Source organism: Equus przewalskii, chromosome 14, assembly GCF_037783145.1.
Source record: "Equus przewalskii isolate Varuska chromosome 14, EquPr2, whole genome shotgun sequence".
Taxonomy (NCBI): domain Eukaryota; kingdom Metazoa; phylum Chordata; class Mammalia; order Perissodactyla; family Equidae; genus Equus; species Equus przewalskii.
The window spans coordinates 28,676,618-28,704,155 of NC_091844.1; the positions used below are offsets into that span (position 1 = coordinate 28,676,618).

The 27,538-nt window shown below is 44.2% G+C and overlaps 1 protein-coding gene across 4 annotated transcripts; it reads right to left on the reverse strand.

The window, feature by feature from the left end:
• Positions 1–288: 288 nt before the first annotated feature.
• ACTG2 (actin gamma 2, smooth muscle) lies at positions 289–21,636 on the reverse strand. 4 transcript variants are annotated; one of them, XM_008533670.2, is made up of 9 exons: positions 21,405–21,636; positions 14,062–14,223; positions 13,082–13,210; positions 8,356–8,466; positions 8,016–8,100; positions 5,968–6,129; positions 4,976–5,167; positions 3,005–3,186; positions 289–510 (listed from the first exon to the last, which is right to left on the reverse strand). In XM_008533670.2, the coding sequence occupies exons 2-9, from the start codon at positions 14,185–14,187 to the stop codon at positions 367–369; spliced, it is 1,131 nt and encodes a 376-aa protein (XP_008531892.1). In that variant the 5' UTR covers positions 14,188–14,223; positions 21,405–21,636; the 3' UTR covers positions 289–366. The 4 variants fall into 4 exon arrangements, with proteins under 4 accessions (XP_008531892.1, XP_070429883.1, XP_070429884.1 ...); XM_070573782.1 differs by having other exon boundaries at positions 14,022–14,223; positions 21,405–21,540; XM_070573783.1 differs by lacking the exon at positions 21,405–21,636 and adding an exon at positions 16,924–17,051.
• Between the last annotated feature and the right edge of the window lie 5,902 nt (positions 21,637–27,538).

Consider the following 27,538-nt stretch of genomic DNA (forward strand, 5'->3'; position numbering starts at 1 on the left):
TTCTGCTTCTCAGCAGCCCAGGGTTCACCAGTTCGGATCCCGGGTGCGACGTGCCACCACTTGGCAAAAGCCATGCTGTGGTAGGCGTCCCACGTATGGGGTAGAGGAAGATGGGCATGGATGTTGGCTCGGGGCTAGTCTTCCTCAGCAAAAAGAGGAGGATTGGCAGTAGTTAGCTCAGGGCTAATCTTCCTCAAAAAAAAGAAAAGAAGGAAAGAATGCGTGAAAAGCCCTTAGCACCGCATGTGAGACACAGCCCAGGAAATAAATGAGCCCCACACAGAGAAGTAAGGCTTGTAGGTTTTAATGTTTCATGACTGGTAATAGGGTAGTCTCAAGGAGGTCCCCAGAGAATCTCTTCTGAGTCTAGAAGCACTTCCTGTGGACAATGGAGGGCCCGGCCTCGTCATACTCTGGCTTGCTGATCCACATCTGCTGGAAGGTGGAGAGAGAGGCCAGGATGGAGCCTCCGATCCAGACTGAGTACTTCCGCTCTGGGGGAGCAATAATCTGCAAAGAGCAAGTGTTGCAAACCATGATGAGTCCCCAAGGACTAGGGAAGGTGGTCCAGGAATCATCTTACCACACTGCAGGCTGCCCCGGAGAAGGACAGCCTTCATGGTCAGAAACGAACAGTGGAAATCTTGGGGTAGATTAGATTATTGTTCAAATTTTTACTCTCCCTCCTCCTATCCCCTGCCCCTCCGTGGGAAGAGTGCATGTTCCACCCTGTGACTTTGGGCTGGACCCTGTATTTGCTTTGACTAATGTGATGTCAGTGGATAGGACACAAATAGGGCCTTGGAATGTGCTTCAGGCATGCAGTAGGGCATGCTCTCTTGTGCCTCTGCCATCTTCTTGTGAAGACCTCCCCTTGAGGAGCTGCTGGCCCTTCAGCCTGGACCCCTTACTGAGAGATGTGGACCTGACCTGAGCTGGCTGGACCTGTAGCGCTGCCTAGCTAAGCCTGACCTAGATGAGCTGACTTGCAGATGCACGAGCAATAAATACTTATTATCTACCCTGAGATTTCATAGCGGCTTGCTGCTCATGGATAACTGACCAATACATACATCTGTAGGGGGAGCGCTGTTCTGCTCCTGCCTTTAGTTTGCATACATGGGCAGATCGGGCCGGGCTTCCTCCATTCCTAAGTCTAAGCCAGTCTGCTCAGGGCCTGTCTTGAGCTTCACGTGTCAACAGCCACTTGTATCTGAGATGTGCTCAAATTCATACATACGTTGTTCATTCTTGCTACTGGGAGTCCTCAGCTTAGCATTTAGAAATAGATTGTCACATCAAAGAACTTTGAGCTCCACCTAAAAGTGGATGCAGAAGGACTGTGACTCGTCAACTCATTTCCAAGTTTCTGAAGAGTCTAAGAATTTTAGTGCTAGACCAAACTAGACACTAAATTTTTTTTTATCTCCTTAGAATCTCTCTACATATTTCCTAAATTGCAGAAATCATGGGATTGCAGAACAGAAGCTTCTTTAGAAGTTATCTTATTATTCATGCAGACAAAAGTCACCCAGACACTCCTTGGATAGATGCCTCAAGGACCAGCACAGCCACTAAAAAGGTGACAGATTTTATTGCTGGGAAGTTTTAATTGTGAGAAAACTCTGGCTTATCTTGGGATGGAGGTCCTAAATCTCAGGCCCACCTCCACCCCACATCTCTTCTTCCATATCCTTAAGGCTTGCCTCATCTCCTTCAATTCCTCTTCACAAACCTTGCTGTCTAATTTGACTGGGGTGTTCGTACATGCACACGTACCCCTGGGCACATTTTCTCACTCTAGTTCCCCTGCCTGGAGTGCCCTTTCCCCTCCTCTTGTCTTGCCCTTCCATTGGTTGTGTCTACTAATTACACCTAAACTCCTTGAAGGCCAACACATGTTGCTAAACTCAGGGCAGTAGATCACAAATTGGGATGTGCATCAAATCACTGGTGTTCATTATCAATGTAGGTGTAGACCTACTGAACTGGAACCTGGGGGTGAGGCTAGGCTACACGTGGTCCTGGTAAAAAAACCCCTGCCCCAGGCCTGGCATAATGCCCTCATAAGGTAGGCCTCAGTAAACATGGCTACTCCAGTGGCTCTGGGTGAGGAGAAGGGCCCACAAGTTTGCACCTATTTCCTGGGGGCCCACTCTCCTTCCCTGTGCTGAGCACCATCTGCTAGGCAGGGGAAAGGCCTGGGGCAACCTTCCTTTGCGAAGCAGGTTCTTAGAGTACTGACATAGAGAATACACGTCCTCAGATCAGACCTGCCCCCAGAGACCAACTTTATTGTGAGACTTTGTAACTTTCAACCTATTTGTTCTCTCTGTTCTATGCCTAACTCTTTTTCTAAACCTGCTAGCAACAAAGTCCTTAGAAGCTCTTATATGGTCTGTATTATTGCTTGGGGACCAGAGGCTGGGGAGAAGCAGCAAGACAGGTGGGCTGCCATTCTCCGAAGCCTCTGAGGTGAGAAGCCCTGCTGAGAAGCAGCATGGGGAGGCTGTGGCCCAGCCAAGAGGGCAGATCAGAGGTTGTCCAGGACTCAAGAAATGTCCCTGTGAGTTTGAACCAGCAGCCTGCCCCATGGCCAAACATTCCCTCTTTGGAAATTTCACCCTCCTCTGGGGTAACACCCAAGCCCTTTTTAAAGTTTAAAGATGCTGTAGCATTGTCTCATTCTTTTCTTCTCCTTTATTTCCCTCCTTCTGATTTCCTCCCCAAACTCCTCAATATTCTCTTCATCCCAAATTCTTTCACCCCATCCCTGTATAGAGTCCATGTGATTACGTTTGAGAGCCCATGCTAAACGTATGTCCAGCCCATCAGTGCCCAAGGAACATAACCCCACGAGATGATATAACTCTCCCAGACCAGGATGATGCTGAACCCAGGAGATCACCAAGCTACTCGCCTGGTAGCCTGACTCTGAGCATCTCTCAAGTAGACAGGTCTTTGTACAAAGAACAGGATGGAGAAAAACTGGGGCAAGACCCACCTTGATCTTCATGGTGCTGGGCGCCAGGGCTGTGATCTCCTTCTGCATCCTGTCAGCAATGCCAGGGTACATGGTGGTACCCCCGGAGAGGACATTGTTGGCGTATAAGTCCTTACGGATGTCGATGTCACACTTCATGATGGAATTGTAGGTTGTTTCATGAATTCCAGCAGACTCCATGCCTAGTGGAGACCACAGTCAACACCCGCTGCTTCATAAATACCCACACCTCCAGCTCCTCAATGCTCCTTCTGTGGTTGCACCTACCCTAGTTCAGGCCCCTAATTACCTCCCAAATGGATTGCAAGATCAGATCTTCTGACGGGTCTTTGCCTTGCCTTTAGTTTCACCTGTTCTAGTCTATCTTTCATACTGTTGCCTGAGGTATGTCTCTGAAGCAACACTTTCATCATATCATCTTTTTTTCCCCACAGCTTTATGGAGATATAATTCATCTACCATAATATTCACCCTTTTAAAGTCTACAGTTCAGTACTTTCTGGTATATTCACAGAGTTGTGCAACCATCTCCATAATCTAATTTTAGAACATTTTTAACACCCCAAGAAGAAACACCGTACCAATTAGAAGACACTCCCACTTTTTCCCATCACCGCTTCCCCAGCCCCAGGCAACCACTAATTTACTTTCTGTCTCTATAGATTTGCCTGTTCTGGACATTCCATATAAATGTAATCATACAATAGGTGGCTTTTTGTGTCTGGCTCCTTTCACTTAGCATAATGTTTGCAAGCATATTCATCCATGTTATAGCATGTGTCAGTACTGCATTCTCTTTTGTCGCCAAATAATATTTCATTGTATGGACATCCTCATATCATCTTTGACAGTTCCCCATTGCCTACAGGTTGATATGTAGCTGCCTTAGCCTGGCACCAAGATCTTCCACAGTGAAAGGCCCTGCATGCCAAAACAGCTCATGCCCACCTACCTGGGCTCCCCCACCTCTAGTCTTTTTTCCACATGATATAAATTCCACAACGTAGAGAGAGGAATCTTCCTAAAATACAAACCTGACCTTGCTACACTGCTACCTGAAAACTTCCAGGGGATCTCCACTGCTGATATGATTAACCCTCATGCTTTTTTTGTGGTTGAGCAACTCGCCAATTTCCCCTGTGTGCAAACACACACACACCTACACACAGAACTTTCCCATTGTGTCCCAAAGAGAATATGACCTTTCACACACCTCCACACCTTTGCACATACCATTCCATCTGCCTTGCCTGCCATGCCCCGCTCTGTACTCATTCTGTCCCCAGATACCATAAAATGATACTCCTTCTTCAGGGTTCTGTTCATATGTTCACCTTCTCTAAGGAGCCTTAAATGATTTCTTAGGCTTATAGCACTCTGTCCAGTTAATTTGCTATTTACCACTACCCTGTATACCGACATTTGCTTGCAAGCCCATCTTTTCTTATACATTCCTCAAGAAAGTAGTTGTCGTATGAGATATTATCCTATTTAATCCTTGTTGTAACCCTATCTAGTAGATACTATCATTATTTCCATTTTATAGATGAGAACAATGAGGTTTGAAGAAGGTAACGTGTCCACTGTGACAGGGCTTATGGGGGAAGAATCAAGACTTTAAACTAGGTCTGACCCCCAAACCCATCCTCTTTACTACTATAGGTTTCAGCCCCCCTGACCTAAATGTTGAGTGATCCAAGAAGTCTTTTGTATGCTAACTTCATTTTCAGTTCCATCTTATATTCCTTGTCCTGCTTTTTCTTTGTCTTGATTTTCCTTACCCTTTTATTTAAAATTAGATTTTATCTATTTGTATTGTTTATAAATTTTTGACCCTTCCTGGGAAAAGATGGGCTATTTGTAAACAATAAACAAAGTGTGCATGACTCCCGGTGTTTCTCTTTCCATCCCTCACCACCCACCCCCATGCCCCACCCTCCCGATTGACAGGGACCACGGGAAGCAGCTCACCAATGAAGGAAGGCTGGAAGAGGGTCTCGGGGCAGCGGAAGCGCTCATTGCCAATGGTGATGACCTGCCCATCTGGCAGCTCATAGCTCTTCTCCAGGGAGGAAGAGGAGGCAGCTGTGGCCATCTCATTCTCAAAATCCAGGGCCACATAGCATAGCTTCTCCTTGATGTCTCGCACGATTTCTCGCTCAGCTGGAAGGAGTAGAAATGACAGAAAGTCAATCCTTAGTTCTGTTAATTTGGTTTTCCCATTTTGACCACCATGAAAACCTCCTTATTTCTACTCCGGCTTCAGTCTTAGGATGAATGTCAATGTTTTCATTCCTCTTTCTAAAGTGGGAGTATAAAAGCTTGATTTCCAAGCAAAACTTTGTACGGGCTCTTCTCCTTGCCGCCTTCACTCTGCCTTGACAAAGCTCAGGCCTTGCTGAGGGCCTTGCAGGATACATTTCCAGTCTAGATGTAGGCTTATATGTTATATGTTACAGAATCTAGGAATGTCCTTACCTAAAAACTCCTCTTGCCCCGGTGGGTCATTGAGGCATGACACCTTCCCCTTAGAAATTCAGACCTTATTTATTCCATGTGTCCTGAGACAAACCATAAATGCCCTTAGGAAATGAAATGCATCACTAGATTTTTATTACCATTCAGCCCTGTAAAAACTAGCTCTGATCCTGGTGTGGACGTGGGCAGATGTAGCAGGTCCCTGGGGCATTTAAAGGAGGGCTCAGCCGAATGCTGTTTAGGGTAAGTAGAACTCAGCCTTGTCCCCCTCCCTGGGGTGTCAGTTGAGAACCTTCCTCTTTAAATAAGGCTGCCTTGACCATCTGGTCTTGTCTAGAGGTCCAGCCCCAGCCTAAGGCTTCCTTGTCTACCCCAAGAGAGTCTGAGGACATGGGGCCACAGACTTCTCATCAGTCTTGAGAATTTCTGGTCCTAGATCAGATTTGGTTTTGAGCTCAAGTCAGAATCAGGAAAGGGGCTGATACCTGTGGTCACAAAGGAATAGCCTCTCTCTGTGAGGATCTTCATGAGGTAGTCTGTGAGGTCGCGGCCAGCCAGGTCAAGGCGCATGATGGCGTGGGGCAGTGCATAGCCCTCATAGATGGGGACATTGTGGGTGACGCCGTCCCCAGAATCCAGGACAATGCCTATGGACAGAGCGGATAGGACCTATGAAAACTTTTCTTGTCTTTCATCTGTCTCTTTCTGGGATGAGTTACCAAATGGTCTTCAACTACCATATTTTTCTTCAGCAGCTAAGAAATTTCACCCACCGTGAGAATCATAATATTTTTTGTATACGTTGGTTTTTGTGTACATCAGTTTATTCTCCCAAATGAGATGTAGGCTTTTGGAAGCAAGTAAAATGTCTCCTTCTCTTGTATTTCTTGAAACACTTTCACAATAATGCACACTTGTCAATTTGCATCTAGACTGCACATTCTTTAAGTGGGACACATCCTTCAGGCATCAAACTAACACATATGCACATGCATTTAGAACGTTAAATCTTGAAAGGACTATAAAAACCAGCCAATTTGAAAAAAGTTGACATTCTCTACCAATGAAATTTTTAGTAAACAATGAAGGGAAATAAGCTTTCTCAACATGATGAGAAATCTCTCTCGATCCAATGACCACATCATAATTGATGGGGAAACACTAATATTGTTATTGTATTGTTATTATTTAATATTGTTCCGAACATTCTAGCCAATGCAATAAGACAGAAAATAGAAATGGGGTATTATTATCAAAGGGAAGCAGATGTCATTATTTGCAGATGATGTGGTTGTGTACGTGGAAGACCCAAGAGAATCAACTGAGGAGTGATTAGAGCTAACAAGATGGTTCAGTAAGGGCCGGATGCAAAATAAACATCCAGAGACCTGTAGCTTACTCTTGTACAAGGATGTTGATCTCAGCGTATTTTATAATGAAAAATAAAAATTGGAGGCAACCTAAAGGTCAAGCAATATAGAAATGATAAGTAAGTAAATTATTAACAATTTATATTAATAATTTATATAAATTAATAAGTAAATGACTACCATGCGGCTATTAAATTTGATGTTTACAACATAAAATCAAGTGCAAAGTGCAGGATACAAAACTGTATACACCCCAGATTTCCCCATAGTGTCCTTGTCACCTGCAGTGAAACTCTCTTTTACTTTTGTCTCTCCCCTACTAGACTGTTAGTTCCATAATGGCAGGGTCAATCTTGTTTGTCAGTGTGACCATGGCCTGGTGCAGTGTGTGGCATGTGGTAGGGAGTAATGGAAAATATCTGATGAATGAATGGATGACTAGGTAAATCAATGAATACAAGAATGATTGAATGTTTGAACTATGTTCATGGAAGCTGTCAAGTCCCTACTAAAAATCACTTTAGGGGCCGGCCCGGTGGCCAAGTGGTTGGGTTCGCGCACTCCACTTTGACGGCCCAGGGTTTCGCTGGTTCAAATTCTGGGCGTGCTCATCCTGATGGCACTGCTCATCGAGCCATGCTGAGGCGGCATCCCACGTGCCACAACTAGAAGGACCCACAATTAAAAATACACAACTACGTACCAGGGGGCTTTGGGGAGAAAAAGGAAAAATAAAATCTTTAAAAAAAAATTTTAAAAATCACTTTATTTTGAAATTCCCTCTGTTTCTCTGAACACCTTTCTATACCACGGCCACATACTTATACATCCACCATCACAGTTTCTGCCGTTGAGGCTTCATGAGCAGCAACATTCCAATATTGTTGCAAAGTGTGTATAAACTCACGGACTGACTACTGTGAGGGAAATGGCCCTTGCTGGATATACTAGTCATGGTTTGTTCATGTAAACTCTTTCCAGCTGTACTGGCTAGACTTGCACGTGCATTCTATGTGGGCATTCCCTTCTGTTATCCCTAAGCGAGATTTTCCCTGGACGTGGGCTGTCCATTTGATTCTTCTGAGCAGGAGACTCTGCAGGAGCCCAGCTTCTCCTTACCTCCCCCTGAAGTCAGAAAGGGAAAGGACTACAGGGCTGCTCACCTGTTGTGCGGCCAGAAGCATAGAGGGAGAGCACAGCTTGAATGGCGACATACATGGCAGGGACATTGAAGGTTTCAAACATAATCTGAAAGGACAATGCAGAATAAAAGATTGGCAACATTGACAGCACCTCTTGGCCCACAGGATGGTTTGTAATCTTATTAAGGGCAGGGGCTGTGCCCTACTCCCCACTCCCACCTTCTGTAAGGCCTGGCATGGACTACACACATAGCGGGGCCTCAAAAAATTCTGTTGCATTGATACCTGAATGGGAGAAAAATCTGGCCTAGCATCCATGTTGCACTGTTGTGCCAGTGCTCAAGTCTTCTTGGCCTCTTACCTGAGTCATCTTCTCCCTGTTGGCCTTGGGATTTAGGGGGGCCTCCGTGAGCAGAGTGGGGTGTTCCTCAGGTGCTACCCGCAGCTCATTGTAGAAGGAGTGGTGCCAGATCTGGTCGAGACAAAAGTCAAATGAGCCCAGGAGATTCCCATTGGTCTGGTAAATTCCAGTTGACATGTTCATGCTGGGGGAGTGTGGCACAATGTTCACAAGATTGGCTGGATCTGGAGAGGGAGACCTGTCAGCCTTGGGAATTTCTGATTGACATGTAGAGGTTATATTCCTTTTCAACAGGGCCCCAGACGGAGGGGTTATATTCCTTTTCTTCCAGGGCTTTGGCTCTCTCTGAGCGCTAGTGACACTGCCCCTCCTCCCTTCCCAGTTTCAGCCTTAGGGGTGTGAGAGCGTCCCTCTGTTGCTAGTATTTGGGTGCCTCAACATCCCTTTCTGGTTGCCTTAACCCTGTTTGCACCTCTGCAAGTAGTCCTTCCTTAAGTTAATTTCAAAACCCCAGCTGAGCATGTACTGTCTCCTGCTGGGAACGTGACAGATACATTGAACTTTCAGTTTACTGTTCACCAGGCTGATGCTTTAGAGTGGAGTTTGTCAACCTCGCACTTTGACATTGTAGGTTGGATAATTCTTTGCTGTGGGGGGCTGTGCTGTGCATTATAGGATGTTTAGCAGCATCCCTGGCCTCTACCCCGTAGATGTCAGTAGCACCTCTCCAGCTATAACAAGCAAAAATATCTCCAGACATTGCCAAATGTCCCCTGGGAGGCAAAATTGCCCCGGTGGAGAACCAGTGCTTTGGAGGAACTTATTTATTCCTTCTGTGTCCAGTTCCCTCTTCAGTGACGTGGGATGACCAAACAGGAGTCTTTATTTCAGAGGGATTCAGCAAAGAGTGGCAGAGACATAGAGCTTTGATTTCCCCAGAGATGGGGCGGAGGGTCATTTGATTCCATTGTACCCATATATTTACGGACCCCGGCATTGTGCTCCGATGGTGCTAAATGTGATGAGGGTTGATGTGAATCAGACATGGCTCCTAGATGTTAGTTTCAAAGTCTGGAGGGGAGAAAGACAGGCAAAATGACAAAATACAAAGACATATCCACTTTTTAGATGAAAGAAGCAGCAGGAGCAGTTCATTTTCTGGGGGATTTGAGCAGGCACTGAAGACAAAGGAGGGTCTCCAGAGGCTTCAAAGGGCATCTGAGGCAGCAGAAACGGCACGGGCAGAAGCCCTGGACTGTGAAAGTTTCACAGGAGCGGGAAGGAGATGGCAATTAGGCTTAATGAGGTGACACCAGTGTTTCTTCAGATGTGGGCCCCAGACGGCTTGTCCCAGAGCCACCCTCGAGAATTGTTACCGGTGCAGTCCCCAGGCTGCGTCCCAGCCCAGGAGTCAGAATTTCTGGGTGTTGGCCCAAGCATCTGCACTGCATTTTATTTCATTCTTTTGGAGTTTTTATAAAATACTTTAAAAATTAAAGATATTGATCATTTTTAAACTAGAAAAAATATTTTTCAGAGGAATAAAAATCTCCCATATTTCTATCACCTAATAATAAACAGTTAATATTTTGGGTTTTTTCTTTTTCTTAATCTTTCACCTTTATGTATTTTCAAATTTATTATTATTAGCGTTTATTTATTTCATATGCTTTTATTTATTTGTTATTATATTATTATTGTACTTTTATGTTGAAATTTGTTTCCTGCCACTTTTCAGTTAATGTAATTTCCTTTTTCATAGTAAATATTTATTTTTAGTAAATTGAACAAACATTCATTTTTAATACTTACACAACATTTCCTTATGTTCCATCACATATTTAATCACATTACTATTCAGGTATCTTCAATTTTCATTTATAAATAATTCTATGGTAGCTATTTTTGTGCATATTATATTTTCTCTTTTTTTAACATCTGCTGGCAATCCTCCTCCTTTTGCTGAGGAAGACTGGGGCTGAGCTAACATCCATGCCCATCTTCCTCTATATGTGGGATGCCTGCGATAGCATTTTGTGCCAAGTGGTGCTATGTCCACACCTGGGATCTGAACCGGCGAACCCTGGGCTGCCGAAGCGGAACGTGTGCACTTAACCACTGCACCACCGGGCCGGCCCCCAACATTTTCTCTTTTTATTCAGGATGTTTCCCAAAGAAAAGAAGGCTAAAAGTGGAATTACTGAGCTAAAGCGCAGAGCAATTGGAAGACGTTGATTTCTGTTACCATTAAAGACTAAATTACTCTTTACTCCAGGACAAGAAAGGTCTGTTCTACCTCACCTTACTTGCGTTCAGTGTTCTCACTCTTAAAATATGAAATAATTTGATAGGTAAAATAATACCTAGTTGGTTTACTTTGAATTTTTAAATTTGTTTCAAATGAGTTTAAACTTTTTCAGACTGGCGACTTTTTATAATTTCTGTTTGGCAAATTATCTATTCATGGCCTTTGTTTGTCTGGGGGAGACCGGATGTTTTTAATTATCAGTTTGTGTTGCTGTTTATATTAATCCTTCACTGCACTTGCGAATTTTTTTTGAAGCTTGTCATTTGCCTTTTAAATTTGATTTTTCACATGCTGGAAGTTATGACCTCTATGAAGTCAAATTTGTCATTCTTTTTCTCTGACTTTTTTCACCAGAAATTTGATAAATACTCACACTTACTATATTGTGTTTTTTTATTATTTGGATTTTTATATTTAACTTTTCTATCCAATTGATATGTGCCTAGTGAAAACAGTATGAGATAAGGGCAATAAACAAAGATTCCCAAGCCCCCAAATTAGTTATTTACTTAGTTGTCCCGGAATAATTCGTTGAATAATCCTTTTCTCTCTTATGGTGTTGGAAGTTTCATTTATCATATATTTCCTCTTTGCTTTTGTGCTGATACCAAATTGTTTTAATTTTTATAACTCTATATTTTAATATTTGGATATGGCAAATCTCCTCTTATAATTTTTGTTATTCATTTTGTTTTCATAATTTTTGCCTTATTTATTTCTCCAAACATACTTTATGATTACTTTGCATAATTAAAAACTGATTTTTTTAAGCCAAACTCATAGAAGTAGCTGAAGAATGGTACTTACCAGGGGCTGGGGGGAGGGGGAAGTGGGGAGATGTTGGTCAAGGGGTACAAAGTGTTAGTTATCCAGGATGAATAAATTCTGGAGATTAATGTATAGGGTGGTGACTATAGGTGACAATAGTGTACTGTATACTTGGAATTTGCAAGAGGGTAGTTCCTAAGTGGTTTCACTACAAGAAAAAAACAAAAGGTAACTATGTGAGGTGATAGATACCTTAATCAGCTTGAATGCGGTGACTGTTACACAATGCACATATGTATCAGATCACCATGTGGTACACCTTAAATGAATACAATTTTAAAAATTGTGAGATTTCTATTGGAATGGCCATGAACCTACTAATTAATTTTAGAAGATCTGACAGCTTTAGTCATTCAGTTTTCCTTTTAAAGCCCAGAACATATTTTTAGGGGTTTCTTTAAGAAGTTCACATATTACTACTGTGAAAAAAAAATTTTGTCTATCGTGTTTTCAACTTACGTTTTGTTAGATATATATGAATGATATATGCTGTTTATGGAGCATTAAGTATGGTCCATGCCTTGGGATTACACTAAGTATTTACCGAATTCAATCTCCAAAGCCATCTAATGAAGAAAGTATTTTTACCTCCACAAATGAGGAAACTGGGGCTTATAGGGAAGGATGGAGCCCAGGTCTCCTTGCCACTGACTCCAGCGTGTGTGCTCTTAACTGCTCCGCTGAGTGAAGTGGAAGCTATTGTATTTTATCTATTTATCTCACATCCAGAGTGACTCAACCGAGGATTTAGAGAAAAGTCTGTATGCGTTATAGATTTCAAATCTACAGTCTCTATTCCCAGGGGCAGTCTGCTCAATTAGCTCTCTATTACATTTCAGGAGGCAGTCACTGCAGAAACGAGAACTCTCAGACAACTGTCAGCAGAATTTATCAAAAGAATATTAGAAAGACTCTATTAGCATTTTGCACACATGATTTTGTTTATCACAATTATCATTTAAAAATTGAACCCCCTCCTTGCATTTTCTTATGCAGAAAAAAAAGGTTTTAGAAACCCCTAGACATTCCTACCTAAAATTTTCATTAGAGAATCATCATCATAATATAGCATCAGTGCACATATCTGAAGTCATGACAGGGAAAATAAAAGGGAGAGAAGTCTATTTGCCTCTCTCAAGGCAGCATCAGCATTTTAAAGATGGAATAAGCACTGGGCTGGAGTGAAAGCTGCGTGAAAGGATGAAGCTGGGAGTCAGGCATGACCAGGTCCCCAGATGCCAAAGAAAGTTAGGAACCTATTGTTGGTTAGTGAGGAGCTACTGAAGATTCCTCAGGAGGTGAGTGGAGGACCTGATCTGTTTTTAGAAAGATAAGCTTTGCAGCAGCATAGAGAATTAATTGGGTAAGTGAGGCAGGAGACAAAGAAATCAGACAGGAGGCCATTGCAATAACCAAGAGATGTTGGCAGCCTAGGCTGGAGAATGGCCATGGAATGGACAGGAAGTAAGGAAGGATGTGAGAAACATTTTAGAGGAAGAGTTGACAGGGCACAGTAGCCTGTGGGATGACAGGGTCCTGATGATGTATTATCATTAAAATGAGCACTTTAAAGGGGGCGTCCACGGATACCTTCTCCATGTCGTCCCAGTTGGTGATGATGCCGTGTTCAATGGGGTATTTGAGAGTTAGGATTCCTCGCTTGCTCTGAGCCTCATCCCCCACATAGCTGTCTTTCTGGCCCATTCCCACCATTACACCCTGCAACGCAAAAGAGGAGAGAGATATGAATTGGCTGAGGGCTCCCCTCAGAGGGATCCAGGCATTACAGGGTCTCTGAGGAAGGATGAAGATAGGAAAGACATCCTTTTTCCCCTGGAACTAGGACAGCAGGAGACAAGGATGGGGGCAGATACTGATGAACGTGGCAGGGATGGAAGGGAAGGTGGAAGATTTCTTGTGGACTTGTCTCTCTTCTCTTTCCTAAGACTATGTAATTTTCTGAGAGAGAACAAAGCCCATCCATGCACTTCTTCCCCTTCGCTTACTTTACACACACACACACACACACACAGGACTTGTACTTGCCCTCCTCTGAGAGCCTTTGCTCCCTCTCTTCTCTCCACCTGCTGAGACCCACCTCATTCTCAGTTATCCCCTTTTCTATAGAGTCTCTCTCTTCCCTAGTCCCTCCCTTCAGATTTAATCTCTCCCTCCTTTGTGCTCCCCTGGGGTAATATTTAGCCTCTATTTCAGCCTGTGACTTCAAGTTAGCTGTGTGTATATCTTCATGGAGTGTAAATTTCTTAAAGGCAAGGGGCTTGTTTGATTACATATATTTCAAAAAGTTTTCTTCCACACCTCACAACCCCAAAGACTTAAGCCAGACACAATACTATCATTTCGGGCCTGATAGATGTTGGTTTTGGTCTTGAGTATTTCTATTTACTAACTCAGAAGAGATTCCTCCACCCCCAACACATACACGCGCATATTCACACACGCACACGTTCATATTCACACACACGCATGCACACACAGCCCAGCATAGTCTTCACAATGCAGCACTTACTCCTAGTAGCTCAAAGACTTGGGTCCAAATGAGCACACACCTGGTGGCGAGGGCGGCCCACGATGGAGGGGAAGACAGCCCGGGGGGCGTCATCTCCTGCAAAGCCAGCCTTGCACAGGCCAGAGCCATTGTCACACACAAGCGCAGTGGTCTCCTCTTCACACATGGTGAGTGTGGCCGAGTAAACCAGGGGCTGGAGCACCTTGGGGTTGGGGGAGGAGAGAACGTTACCCACTTGTCAACATCATGTTGGAGCCAGTCTTCTTGGTTTTGGGGCCCCACCCCGTGGGCAACCAGGGTCCAGTTCCAGGAAGGACTAGGTGTGGACCCAGCCTCCCACTCTGTGGGAGTTGAGCTTCTTTCTTCTACCTGCTGTTAGAGGCTGAATTGTGTCCCCCTTAATTCCCATGCTGGAGTCCTAACTCCCAGTACCTCAGAATGTGGCTGTGTTTGGGGATAGGCTCTTTAGAGAGGCAATTAAGGTAAAATGAGGTCATTAATCCAACGTGACTGGTGTCCAATATGACTAACTTAATAGGATGGGTACCTCTATAAGAAGAGGAAATTAGGACGCAGACATTCACAGAGGGAAGACCATGTCAGACACAGCAAAGACAGCCAGCTACAAGCCGAGGAGAGAGGTCTCAGAAGAAACCAACCCCGCTGACACCTTGATCTTGGACTTCTAGCCTCCAGAACGGTGACAAATAAATTTCTGTTCTTTAAGTACCAGTCTGTGGTACTTTGTTATGGCAGTCCTAGCAAATTAATTCACTTGCCTCTTAAAAACCTGAAATAGCTCTAAAGCTTTAATCCAATGGAAAGAATCTCTAAAAGACTTGAAGGTCAAGAAGGGAGTTGAAAAAATCCATAACATAACAAAGGATTATTATTTACTATATATAAAGAACGTTTACAAATCAATAAGAGAGAAATAAACAGCCCCAAAGAAGAACAAAGGCTATGAAGAGATAATTGAGTGGACGGCCCTGTGGCTGAGTGGTTAAGTTCATGTGCTTCACTTCGGTGGCCCAGGGTTTCACTGGTTCAGATACTGGGCGCGGACATGGCACTGCTCATCAGGCTGTGTTGAGGTGGCATCCCACATAGCACAACCAGAGGCACTCACAACTAGAATATACAACTATGTACTGGGGGACTTTGGGAAGCAGAAGAAGATTAAAAACAAAAAAAAGAAGATTGGCAACAGATGTTAGCTTAGGTGCTAATCTTTAAAAAAAAAAAAAAGAAAGAAAAGATAATTGACAGAAAAGGAACTACAAATACCCAAGAACTATATGGAAAGATGCTCAGGCTCACTCGTTATCAAGAAAATGCAAATGAAATAAGGCCATTTTCACCCATCATGGTGTTAAGATTCAAAGTTTTATGATAGGTGTTGGCAAGGATGTAGGAAAAATGTCATTCTCTACCTAGAGGAACACACAAACACACAATTTGGAACTACCCAAAGCTCCAGATTAGGGGATACTGTCCTAAAGTTAAGAGCAGAGCCAGGCAGATCTATATGGACTAACACGGATACGTTTCTAAACCATGCCACTGAGTGAACAAAGCAAGTTGCGGAATAGAATGTAGAGCATAAAACCATTTGTGTGAGTTCTTTTTAAAGCAAAAAAACCAATATCAATTATTTTCCATAACTTTTCCATTAGTGGATGTGAACAATAGCAAAATGTTCTAGAAAAAAGTCTAAGACTAATCATAGTAACTACCTCTGGAGATGGGAATGGGACTGGGAGAGGAAGTGTCGGGTTATAGCTGTTATGTTTTAAATTTTTACGAGGAGACTGTATTCACGTAGGGTTTAAAATTAAAATCAATAACATAACATATTAAGGAAACAAAGTTGCGGTAGTTATTGGTGAAATGTACAATCCGAAGGGTAGAAGCACCTTGAGGAGGTAGGCGCAGCCTAAGAGGAGAGAGGAAAGGAAGAGAATTCACGATGGGTTGGACTCAATGCGTCCTGTCGCTTCAGACGGAGGAAACAGAGAAGCCCCCGCCAAGGCTGGTATCTGAATTGGGATGGCTGCAAAGTGATAAGGGAATGGATTTTTCCAATGTCTGTTGCAGGTTTTCTTTCTTTTTGGTTAAAAGACAACATCTGACGCATTCTTGGCACACGGTGGTAAAGGAGAAGCAACAGCAGCTCAGGAGGTGGTGAGCAGGTTGCCTCGCAGCCTGGGAAGCCCCAGGTGGGATAAAGTGGAAGTGGGAAAAGTCCTAGCTGAGAGGTTGGGAAGGCCGACTTTCAGGAGTCTGGAGAAGAGAGGCACGAGGTGTGGGACGAGAAGGTGGCTGCGGAGGAGGAAGGCCCACGGAAGCTTCGTTCAGAATGTGCGACCACAGCAGGGGAAGGAGATAGGTGCTGCTGAAACCTGTGACCTTGGCCCCTCAATGGCCTTATGCTGAAGACGGACAGCGAAAACCAACACCAAAGCAAAGAGGACACAGAGCCACGGGCCTGTGAATGCGAGGTCAGAAAGGCTAGGGAGAGACTAGCAGAAGCTTATGAACAAAATTTTTAAGGCTAAAAGGATGCCCTTCCCTATTATGTTCAAAGCAGGGTGCACGCTAGGGGAGAGGCCCACTATGATTTCGTGTCTAGTTCTGCTTCTGCCCCTGTTGATCCTCATGACCCACTCCCCCAGCCACGGAGATCAAGTTCCCGCTCTCTAACTCGGCCCACAGGGCTCAAGAGGGTCTAGCCCCTGCCTGCGTCTCCAGGCTCATCTTCCCTCTTGCCCCTTCTTGGCCTTCTCACTCAGGCTGTATGGAGTTTCTTCTTATTTTCTAAACTGTGTCATCTCTTCTCCCTTCTGGACCTTTTGACGTAAGGCCTGGAACACGCTTCCCCCGACCTGTTTGCCACTGTCACCTGTCAGTCCTGTGTCGACACTGCATTCCCATGAGGCGTCTCTGGACACCAGTCTCAGTGCACCCTACAGCACCTTGAACTTTCCCAAGCAATGGTCAACTCTGCAGATCCCGCATCATCCGTCGCTCTGCAAAGGCAGGAGCTGGGTCTGTTTTATGCCCAGGCTATTCTTCAATGTGCCTAACGCAATATCCCTCACAAAGCGGGCTCTTAAATTTTTGTCAAAATGAACGAGTGAATGAATCAATGGATGTCAAGGAGAAGATTTTCAGAACAAACATCGGTAAGAGGAAATCAAGGTCTGAGATGACATGGAGGCTGAAGGAAAGCACCTAGCTGCTGAAAACAATATCGTCTCTGGGTCTGAACAGTTTCTAGGTTGCAGAGAAGATCCTCAACCTCCTACCATCTGGGAAGAAGGGAGAAGTGGAGAGATGTCAGCAGACTGGAAATGGGCAAATGTCATTCTGATGTTCAGAAAGGGAAAGAAGACAGATTTCTAAAACCTCAGAGAATCTTGATGTGCAAGTTAGGCAGGTTTCCAGAAGGCATTATTAAAGAAAACATTATTAAAGAGGCAGTGATTTCTTATCATTGGTAATGGTTTACCAAGAAAAAACGTTGTCAGAATAACAGCTCTTCGTTTTTCCCCAGGATCACTGGACTGAGAACGCAGGAGAAGGTGGAAGACATTGAGCTTAACTTGATCTTGGCATCTGCCAAGGTCTCCAGTGATATCCCTATTGATAAAGCTATGTGGGCTGAACAATAAATCAATTAGGCATAGCTGCCTGAGTTGCTGTCGCTGAAAGGTATTAATTGATGGGTCAAGGTCAACCTGGAGGCAGCAGAATGCCTCAGGGCTCCACTCTTGGTGGAGCCTTCTCATGTGACATTTTTATAAGTGAGTTGGATGAAAATATAGAGCACACGCTGATCAAATTTCCAGATAAAACAGAGCTGGGGGAGAGAGAAATATTAAGTACGTTGGATGGAAGAATCAACATCCAAGAAGATCTCAGACAGCAGAGAAAATAAGCTGAATCCAATAAGATTAAATTTAATGGGATAAATATGAAGTTCTGCATGTGCGTCTAAATAACCACACTGCGAAAGCTCTTGTTCAGCATCTGTGAGCAGGACCTGGAGTCAGCAGGGTGCTGTGGCCAGGACAAAAGCTAACCCCACCTCTGGCAGGAGTCCTGTGCCCGATTCCACCCTTGCTGGAAAAGGTGTGGGGGAGGTGGGCTCACATTCACCACCGACATATGTCAAACTGAACTACTTTTTGGAAGGGGAATTAGAAAATTTCTAATTGAAAGCCTTAAAATGTATATGTGTGTATGTGTGTGTGTGTGTGTGTGTGTTTGTTTACCTTTTGTGTATAGTGTACAGTCACGTATGTCTTAATGATGAGGATACGTTCTGAGGAAGGCATCATTAGGTGATTCTGTTATGTGAACATCACAGTGTACTTACCCAAAACTAGATGGTATAGCCCACTACCCACCTAGGCTCTATGGTCCTAATCTTATGGGACCACTGTCATATATGCGGTCTGTTGTTGACTGAAACATCATTATGTGGTACATGACTGTATATATCTTTTGATATAAAATGTAAATATCCTTTGACTCCACAAAGGCACCTCTAGGAATATTTATCCTTGGGAAACACTCATGGGAGAGTGCAAAGATTTGGCCAAGAGCCAATTTCTCGCAGCCTTGTTTAAAATAACCAAAATCAAAAACAACTGTAATGTAAAAAAAAGCTATTAAATAATAAATAAATTAGCTTGTAAATTAATTGCCAGAAACCTCCATACCATGGAGTGAGCAGAATATTTAATACAATGGAAAAAGCACGAGCTGCTTTGTTAGGTGAAACACAGCAGTATGTTCTGTGTTTCCATTTTTGGTAAAAAAATATTTTTAATTTAAAAAAATTGAGGGTTCTTCACACATATTATCTGTTTAATCCTCACAAAAGCCTTGAGGGAAGATATTCTTATTTCCGTTTACAGATTTGGAAATCAAACCTCAGAGAAGTGAAAGAACTTAGCCAAGGTCTCGGCCAGGAAGAGGCAGGGCTGGCGCCAGCCCAGGGCAGGTGCGGACTGAGCCTGCACCTTCCTCACCACCTTGGTGAAACTGGCATAACTTCTCCATGTTTGGTGTTTTTGCTTCTGCCTCTGTGTCTCTCTAGAGCTGTTGGCAGCAAAAGCTCTTAAACAAAAGGGTCTGTGTTCTTTTCTTTCTCTGAGCCTCTGAGCGCTCTGACGCCACCACGGCATCTAGATTTACGTTACAGCCCCCGTACCCATCTTGGTGTTTAGCAGATAGTAGGCGCTCAGTAATGTTGGATGACAATCCCACCACCTGAGTGGCCCCGTCCCAGATCTGATTTGTTCTGCCCCTGGGATCCCCAAGTCCCCACCGTCCAGTCTTATGACAGCTTGGTCACCATGGCCTGATTTGGAACCACACAGGGACAGTTATGCTTCCCTGTTCTAGCAGGTGGTCCACCTTGAGGGGAAAGCAACATTGCAAGCTACAAGGTGGCCAAGAGGCAAAGCTGCCCCTCTGGGACTGTCTCCCTCCAGGGTCCCCTCAGCATCCCTCTCTAGTGTGATTGATAGTTCAAGCCTGTCTGGCTTTTCAGTGAAGGCTTTTGTCTCCCGCTGAGTTCCCTTCACACAGAAGGAGTGTTAGACTTTGTTTCCCAGCGGCTGAGACAAGCCATCCAGCAACTTAAAGCTGTCAACAATGCCATTCTGCTGCACTTTAGGTGGATTTAAACCAGCTGTTTTGAAGGCAGAACCAAATGAGAAGGGAGGGGGCTGAGGGCAGGGTTAGGGCTGTCAGTCTGGAGAGGAGCCTGCAGGCCCGCGCTGCCCTGGGAAGAAGGGTTTTACTGTGGAGCCAGGCTCTCCTGGAATGGCTCTGGCAGGAGACATTCTAAAGCCTCCTCAGCTGCTTGCTTGTAATTCGTGGCTAGACCCCATAAGGAGTCCCTAAGGGACAGGGACAGTGTCTGGCACCTAAGTGCTCAATAAATGTTGGTGGAATGAACAAAGGGAAGGAGGAAAGAAATCTTGCCTCGAGGTCATACTCAATGTCATACTGCCCATCTTGGTTCCCCAGGTCTGGCTTGTAGAATCTCTCTGCTCATGACCGTTTCTCCATCATCCATTGATCTCCATCACAGGAAGCTCTCTTTTCAGCCCAACGGCTAACCCGTTTGAATAATAAAAGCAAGGGCTTAGAACCTCCCTATGCAAAATAACGTCCCAGACCAGCAGCCTGGGAGCTTATTAGGAATGTAAATTAGCAGGCCCCACCCCAACCTCTGAATCAGAATCTGGGCTGGGGTGAAGAGCAGTGTTTTAACTAGTCCGCCAGGTGATTCTTAAAGTTGGCACACTGGACGCCAGGCCCTGAGAGCGCTGACTGAGCACTTTATAACATGTACTATCTCATTCAATCCTTACACACAACTGCCAAGTAGACAGTATTACTATTCCTCCCATTTTACAGGTGAGGAAATTGAGGTCCCTCAGTAACTTTGGGAGCCAGCAGTCTGCCTCCAAGGCCTGCACCACTGCACCAGCCTGCGAAGTGAAGAGATGTTAGCAGACTCTGGCCACCAAAGGGGAAACAGCCCCTTGGTCTCATTTTCCTGTTAATTATTTGTGCGCATATGTCTGTGAGAGTGTTTGTGGGGAGGGATGGACAATGGCATCGGCAGGTGGTTTCACAGCTGGGTGTGAATCTTTTGGACAATTTGCTTAACTTCTCTAGGCCTCAGTGTGCTCCTCATAGAATGAATTACATGGTTCCTACGTTCCTCCCCCCCAAAACCTCATGATGCCAAGGGGCACTTGCCTCCCTGCTGCCCGCCCGACGTTCTGTATCTCCCAGCGACCCTGGAGCCTTCAGGGAATGAGAAAATTCTCCATTCATCTCAGTCAAGCATGAATCAGAGGACAGTGGGAGCCACAGGGGGACTGAAGGAAATGCACTCCCATTCAGGACAGACATCGCACAGACACCGGGACACCATTGGATTTGATTCAAATACTCTGAGAAGAAGCCATTTTTCTGAAAAGCATATGCTCCCCTCAAACAGCCTCCCAGACATTCTGAGCCACGACTAAGGACTAAAGACCCGAGGGAGTAGATCTGTGCTGGCCCTGGTGAGCAAGGTGAGTAGAGACCGCAGGTGTTACATGCCACCTACCATCCAGTTAGGAAGGCAGGGAGCACAGTTCCAGGCTGCCTCTGCCCAGGATGCCCCCGAGCCAGAAATGCCTTTGCCTGGAGGACAGCAGTGTGCTTGCAGGCACCACTGCCCACCGAGGGCCTTGACGTGTGACCTGGGCCGGCGTCATAGAAGCCAGGCCAATCTGGAGGCTCCTTCCACACCCAGGGGGCCAGGCAGCCCCAGAAAGGAAGAGACAGCAGAAGCTGTACAGTACTCACCGAGGGTATGAGAGGTCCTTCTCCCAGTGACTGAGGGCTGGTGTGTCTTTGGCAGAAATACCAGAGCAATATAAAACCCCAGAGGCGGATCTTCTTTAAACAGAGTCCCTAAAAAGGCCAGCTGACGGTGTGTTAGCAATATTACCATATAAGGTGTTTTTTTCAATAAATCGGCCTTGGGGGGTGGGGAAGGGGGTTGGGTAGAGTGAATTATCATTTGAAAAATGTATGCAAAAGGACTCGAGTGGCAACAACCCCAGTGCTGGCGGATTTGTTCCTTTTATGCTGCACTTGCATAAACAAAACTCACACCAGGCCTTATAAGCTGCCCAGAGCAAGGCCAGATGCAGCTCTGCTCCTGGAGAGAGAACCATACCAAGAATGGCAGTGGGCCTCCTCCCTCCACACCTCCCTTTTCAGGCCCGGCTTCCCGCTGCCCCAGGGTTGGCCTGGAACACCCATGGAGTGTCCCCAAAGTCGGTGCAATTGTGCCTTGATTGGTGCAAGCCAAGGACAGCTAAAAGCCAAAGGGAAATGCCATCCATACCTGGGAAAGAAATCTTGTGTGTCCTCACCTGCCACCCCTCACACAAGCTCCTAAGCCCTGGGCTGAGTCACCCGGGGGTCCCAGGACACCTTAAGCCTCCTCTGGAACTTCGCTGCCTCCTATCATTCCCCCTTCTTTACTGGATTCCCTCTACCGGTCCCTACGTATTGGGAGTTGCAGACCAAGGGAGCTACCTTAGGTTTGAGGAACATCTAACAAGACTCACAAGCTTGCAGAATTTTCCACAGTCCTGTGGTTCTTGCTCTTCTTTTTGTAATTCATGTCCTTTCCCTGGGTAGCTGTTTCATTTCCCACACCGTCAGTTACCAACTCTGTGGCAGTTACTTTCAACTCCACATTCCCACAGTCCCAATACCTCATGCCTGATCCAGACTAAAATTACTGATTACCTATTGGACATCCTGAACCCTTGACCCCTACCCTCAACTCTGCTGTGACTCATGTGTTCCCTACCTCACAGTCCTTCTCCTCAATCCTTCAAGCTAGAGACCCCTGGGTCAGTGTAGCCTCCTCATTCTTCTTGCTCCACAACCATCGGGACACATTTCCTGGTGACCCTCTTCCCAGAAATGCCTCCTGGTTCTGCATCTTCCCTTCTGGCCCTTCTGGTCCATCCCTGCTGGTCCTGCCCTGCTTCAGGCTCTGGTCCTGTCTGTTCTGGTGCCGCCATAGCTTCCTGACTGGCTCTCCTGATTCTGCCCCATCTTCAAACCCAGTGGTTCCCAAAGTGTGGGCCCCAGGCTCACTGGAAGGCAGCATTAGCATGGCCGGGGACTGGGTTGTAAATGCAAATTCTCAGGCTTCACTCAGACGTATTGAATCAGAAACTCTGGGGGTGGGGCTCAGCCATCTGTGTTGTACAAACCTCCCTCCACTAAGGTGCCCAAGATACCTACCCTTCACCAGAAGAAGCATACATCGAATACCTGCTTAAGGTGTCCTGGGCCCCCCGGTGACTCAGCCCAGGGCTTAGGAGCTCGTGTGAGGGGCGGCAGGTGAGGAGGGCAAACAGGAGTTCTTTCCCAGGTATGGATGGCATTTCCCCTTGGCTTTTAGCTGTCCTGGGCTTGCACCAGACAAGGCACAATTGCACTCACTTAGGGGACACTGCATGGCAGTTGTAGGTGGTTTTGAGCACAATGGCAGGATGCAGGTCTGTCTTCCCTGTTAACTGAGGATTGAGAGGGGCAGAGGTGTGGATAAGGAGTGCCTGCTGCCGAGAGAAGCCAGAGGAAAGATTGGGAGAGGCTTTACCAGAGGGCTTGTGCTTGTCTCCTGTAGAGAAGGGACACTGTAGCCCTTATGATGTATACTTACCCATCTTTTGACCACTGGCCTGGGTGCTTAGGGCTAAGTCTAAATTCCAGGCTCTCTGGGAAGCTTCCCTGAGCCTTTAGGTCCCTGGAGAAAGCCCTCCCAGTGGATGGTGGGGGCAGGCAAGGCAGCAGCGGGTGAGGTGGGAGCTGTCCAGCAGGGACAGAGTGCTGTCAGTCTTGATGGGCTGAGGCGGCTAAGAACCAGTGCTCCGGTAGTGAGCTCCCCCAGAAGTCTTCCTCCCTGGGCACAGACAGGGTGCCAGTCTCCCTTGCCCTGATCAGGGATCTAGAAGGGACATCATTTTCCTTCACAGAGTTAGGGTTGGTTGAATTCTCTTCTGATCACTCGGCACTGTGGCCAGGGTGGATGTTCCCACCTTGGTTGGTGCAATAAGCTGATAAACGATAAAGAGCCTATTGTCAAAAGGGATTGGTTGTGATTCAGGGTCCAAAGAGTCCACAGGTCAGGAAGGAAGGCCACCTGGAAAAACTGAAGCCCTTAGAAATGCTTAAGGAGGTGGAGTCTGCTTTGACTTTGATAGAGAGAAGAAGGTGGGGGGGAGGCAGGAGGCTAAACCAGGTGCCAGAGGTACTCAATTTTTTCTAGTATGAGGAAACCCACCGTTAACATTTCTTTCTTTGTTTTTATTTCCTGGCATCAAAAATCAATGCAAAAATTCAAAGAACACAAAAACGTGTGTCTTAGAAAGCAAACACCCTTTACAATCTCTGAGTCAGAGATGGCCACCGTTAGCAGTCTGATGTGTGTTCTTTCAGATTTCCCCCCCATTTTTATATTACTTTATAAAAATAGGACTATGTTATAACATATTTTTACAACTGTTCTGAAACTTGCCATGTTCTCTTAATAATATTCTTGGATGTTTTCCCACATCTGTTCATATAATTTTTAAAACCTTACCATGGTTTTCCATAGTAGGGCTATACCATAAATTATTTAACCCATATCCTGTTAATGGACTCTTGGGTCATTTCCAATTTTTTACTTAATGCAAACTTATGCAAAATTTCAAATTGCTGTAATTAATAAAACTTTATATGTGCCTTTGTGCGCATGTGTGGGTATATCTATATGGTAAATTTCTTAAAGTGGAATTGTTTGTTCAAGCAAGAACACTTGAAATATGGATGGAAACTGTCAAATTGTCTTCCTAAACGTTGTATGAGTTTACACTCCAGTCAACAGTGTATGAGACCGTTTCCTTCTGCACACGCTTTCAGACACTGAGTATCAATGTTCTTTTGTCCAGTACATTTGTTTCGTACATTTGGAAACATGTTAATTTTCATATGAATCGCCACCTTAGGATTGTTTAGGTTTTTTTCCTGATTACAAAAGTAAAACATGCAATGGTTAAAAAAAAAAACAAAAAGAAAGAAAGAAATATGGAAATAGGTGCCAACTGAGCCACTCTGCTCATCTGGTTTTCCTTGTGCCCAAGAGACCCATGTGGAACATTGGCAATTATCCATCTTCTTACTTTTTCCAAATTCTAAAGGAGAAACTCAGCATTTTCTTGTTTTAAAATTGAAATTTTAAATTACGTGGTAACTAATGAGAATGAACATGTTTGGCCTTTGCTAATCTTTTATGAGGGGTCTTTCTCTGAGAACGGCTGGTTCATGTCTTTGTCTATTTTTCTCTTGGATGGTTCACTCTGATGTTCTTGAGTTATAGGTGTTCTCGGTACATTACATTAGTGATACTAATAGCCTTTTGCCTATCACAGGGGTTGCAAATATTTCCCTGCAGTTCAACACGTGCCCTTTGATTTTGTCTGGTAGCATTTGCGTTATTCAAGTTTAATCAAATGTCTTTCCTTTTTGGTGTCTATGTTTGATAACTTTCTTAGGAAGGCCGAGCACTTTTTTTTAATTTTATTTTTAACTGTGGCCGCATATAACATAAAATTTACCATCCTAACCATTTTTAAGTGTACAGTTTAGTAGTGTTAAGTATATTTACTTTGTGGTGCAATCTCCAGAACTTTTCATCTTAAAAAACTGAAACTGTGTACCCACTGAACACTGTCATCCCTTTTCCCTCTCCCCCTAGCCCCACCATTCTACTTTCCATCTCTGTGAATCTGACTTCTTTAGATACTTCATACAAGTGGAATCATACAGTATGTGTCTTTTTGTGATTGGCTTCTTTCACTTAGCATGATGTCCTCAAGTTTCATCCGTGTTGCAGCATGTGTCAGAATTTCCTTCCTTTTCAAAGCTGAATAGTATTCCATTGCATGTGTGTACCACATTTTGCTTATCCATTCATCTGATGAAGGACACTTGGATTATGTCCACTTCTTGGCTATTGTGGATAGTGCTGCTATGAACATGGGTGTGCAAATATCTCTTTGAGACCCTGCTTTCAATTCTTTTGGATATATACCCAGAAGTGGAATTGCTGAATCATATAGTAATTCTATTTTTAACTTTTTGAGGCACTGCCATACTGTTTTTCACAACAACTACACCATTTTACATTCCCGCCAACGGAGCACAAGGGTTCCAATATCTCCACCTCCTTATCAACAGGATATTTTCTGTTTTTTTTTCATATTAGAGATCCTAATGCATGTGATGTGGTATCTCACTGTGTTTTTTTTAAGTTAAATAGATTTTATTCTTTAGAGTAGCTTTAGGTTCACAGCAAAATTGAGCAGGAGATACAGAGATTTCCCATATATCTCCCTCTCCCATGGCCTCCCCCACTATCAACATCCCCAACCAGAGTGGTACATTTATTACAGTTGATGAGCCTACATTGACACATCATTATCACCCAAAGTCTTTAGTTTACATTAGGGCTCACTCTTGGTGTTATACATTGTATAGGTTTTGACAAATGTATAATGACACGTATCCATCATTGTAGTATCATATATTTTCCTCTCCTAAAAATCCTCTGTGCCCCACCAATTCATCCCTCTCCACTCCCACCAACCCCTGGCAATCACTGATCTTTTTACTCTCTCCATAGTTTTGGCTTTTCCAAATGTCATATAGTTGGAATTGTAAAGAATGTAGCCTTTTCATATTTGCTTCTTTCACTTAATAATATGCACGTAAGATTCCTTGATGTCTTTTTATAGTTTGATAGCTCATTTCCTTTTAGTGCTGAACAATATTTCATTGTCTGGGTGTCCCACAGTTTATTTATTCATTCAACTAGTGAAGGGCGTCTTAGTTTCTTCCAAGTTTTGTCAATTGTGAATATAGCTGCTCTTAACATCCTTGAGCAGGTTTTTGTGTGGACATGTTTTCAACTTATTTGAATAAATACCAAGGAATGCAATTCCTGGATCATATGGTGAGAGTATGTTTAATTTTGTAAGAAGCTTCCTAAATTGTCTTCTGAAGTGCCTGTGCCATTTTGCATTCCCACCAGCAATAAATCGTAGTTTCTGTTGTTCCACATCATTGTGGCTTTGATTTGCATTTATGCACTTCTTTTTGATGTCAAAGAATTTCTCCCACTTGATAGTTGATCTTTAATTTCTTTGAGGGAAGGAAATAACAATTATCAATCAGTCAGATGCTCTTTAAAACAATTTTTTTTGTCATTTTATTTTTGTCAAAATAGAAATTCATTAATTTTCTCCCGATTTAAAAGGAATATTCATTCAAAAATTTAAGGAAAAAAATGTGAAGTAGAAAATAAAAATCCCCACCATCCAGATAACCACTATGAACAAAAACCTTTCCAGACATTTTTCAGTATATATACATATTTAGAAAAATGGTATCATACTGTACACACTGCTTTATATACTACATAATTTATTTCACTTTTTCTCTTTGTTGTTGTTGTTGTTGAGGAAGATTAGCCCTGAGCTAACATCTGTGCCAGTCTTCCCATATTTTGTATGTGGGTCGCTGCCACAGCATGGCTGATGAGTGGTGTAAGTCCACACCTGGAATCTGAACCCACAAACCTGGGCCACCAAAGGGGAGCATGCCGAACCCACTACACCTGGTCCCCTATTAACTTTCATTTGCCACTAGAGTGTCAGCTTCAGGAAGGCAGTAATTTCTTTTCTTTTTTGCTCACTACTGTATTCCCAGGGCCTAAAGGAGAGCATGACACATATGGGCACTCAATAAATATCTGTTAAATCCTGCTTTTAGCACTTAAAAAATGTCTTGGAATTTTTTTCGGCATCTACTAATATAGATTTTCAACGTCATCTATTTTTTTGGCTGCATATATTTCAATGTAATTAGCA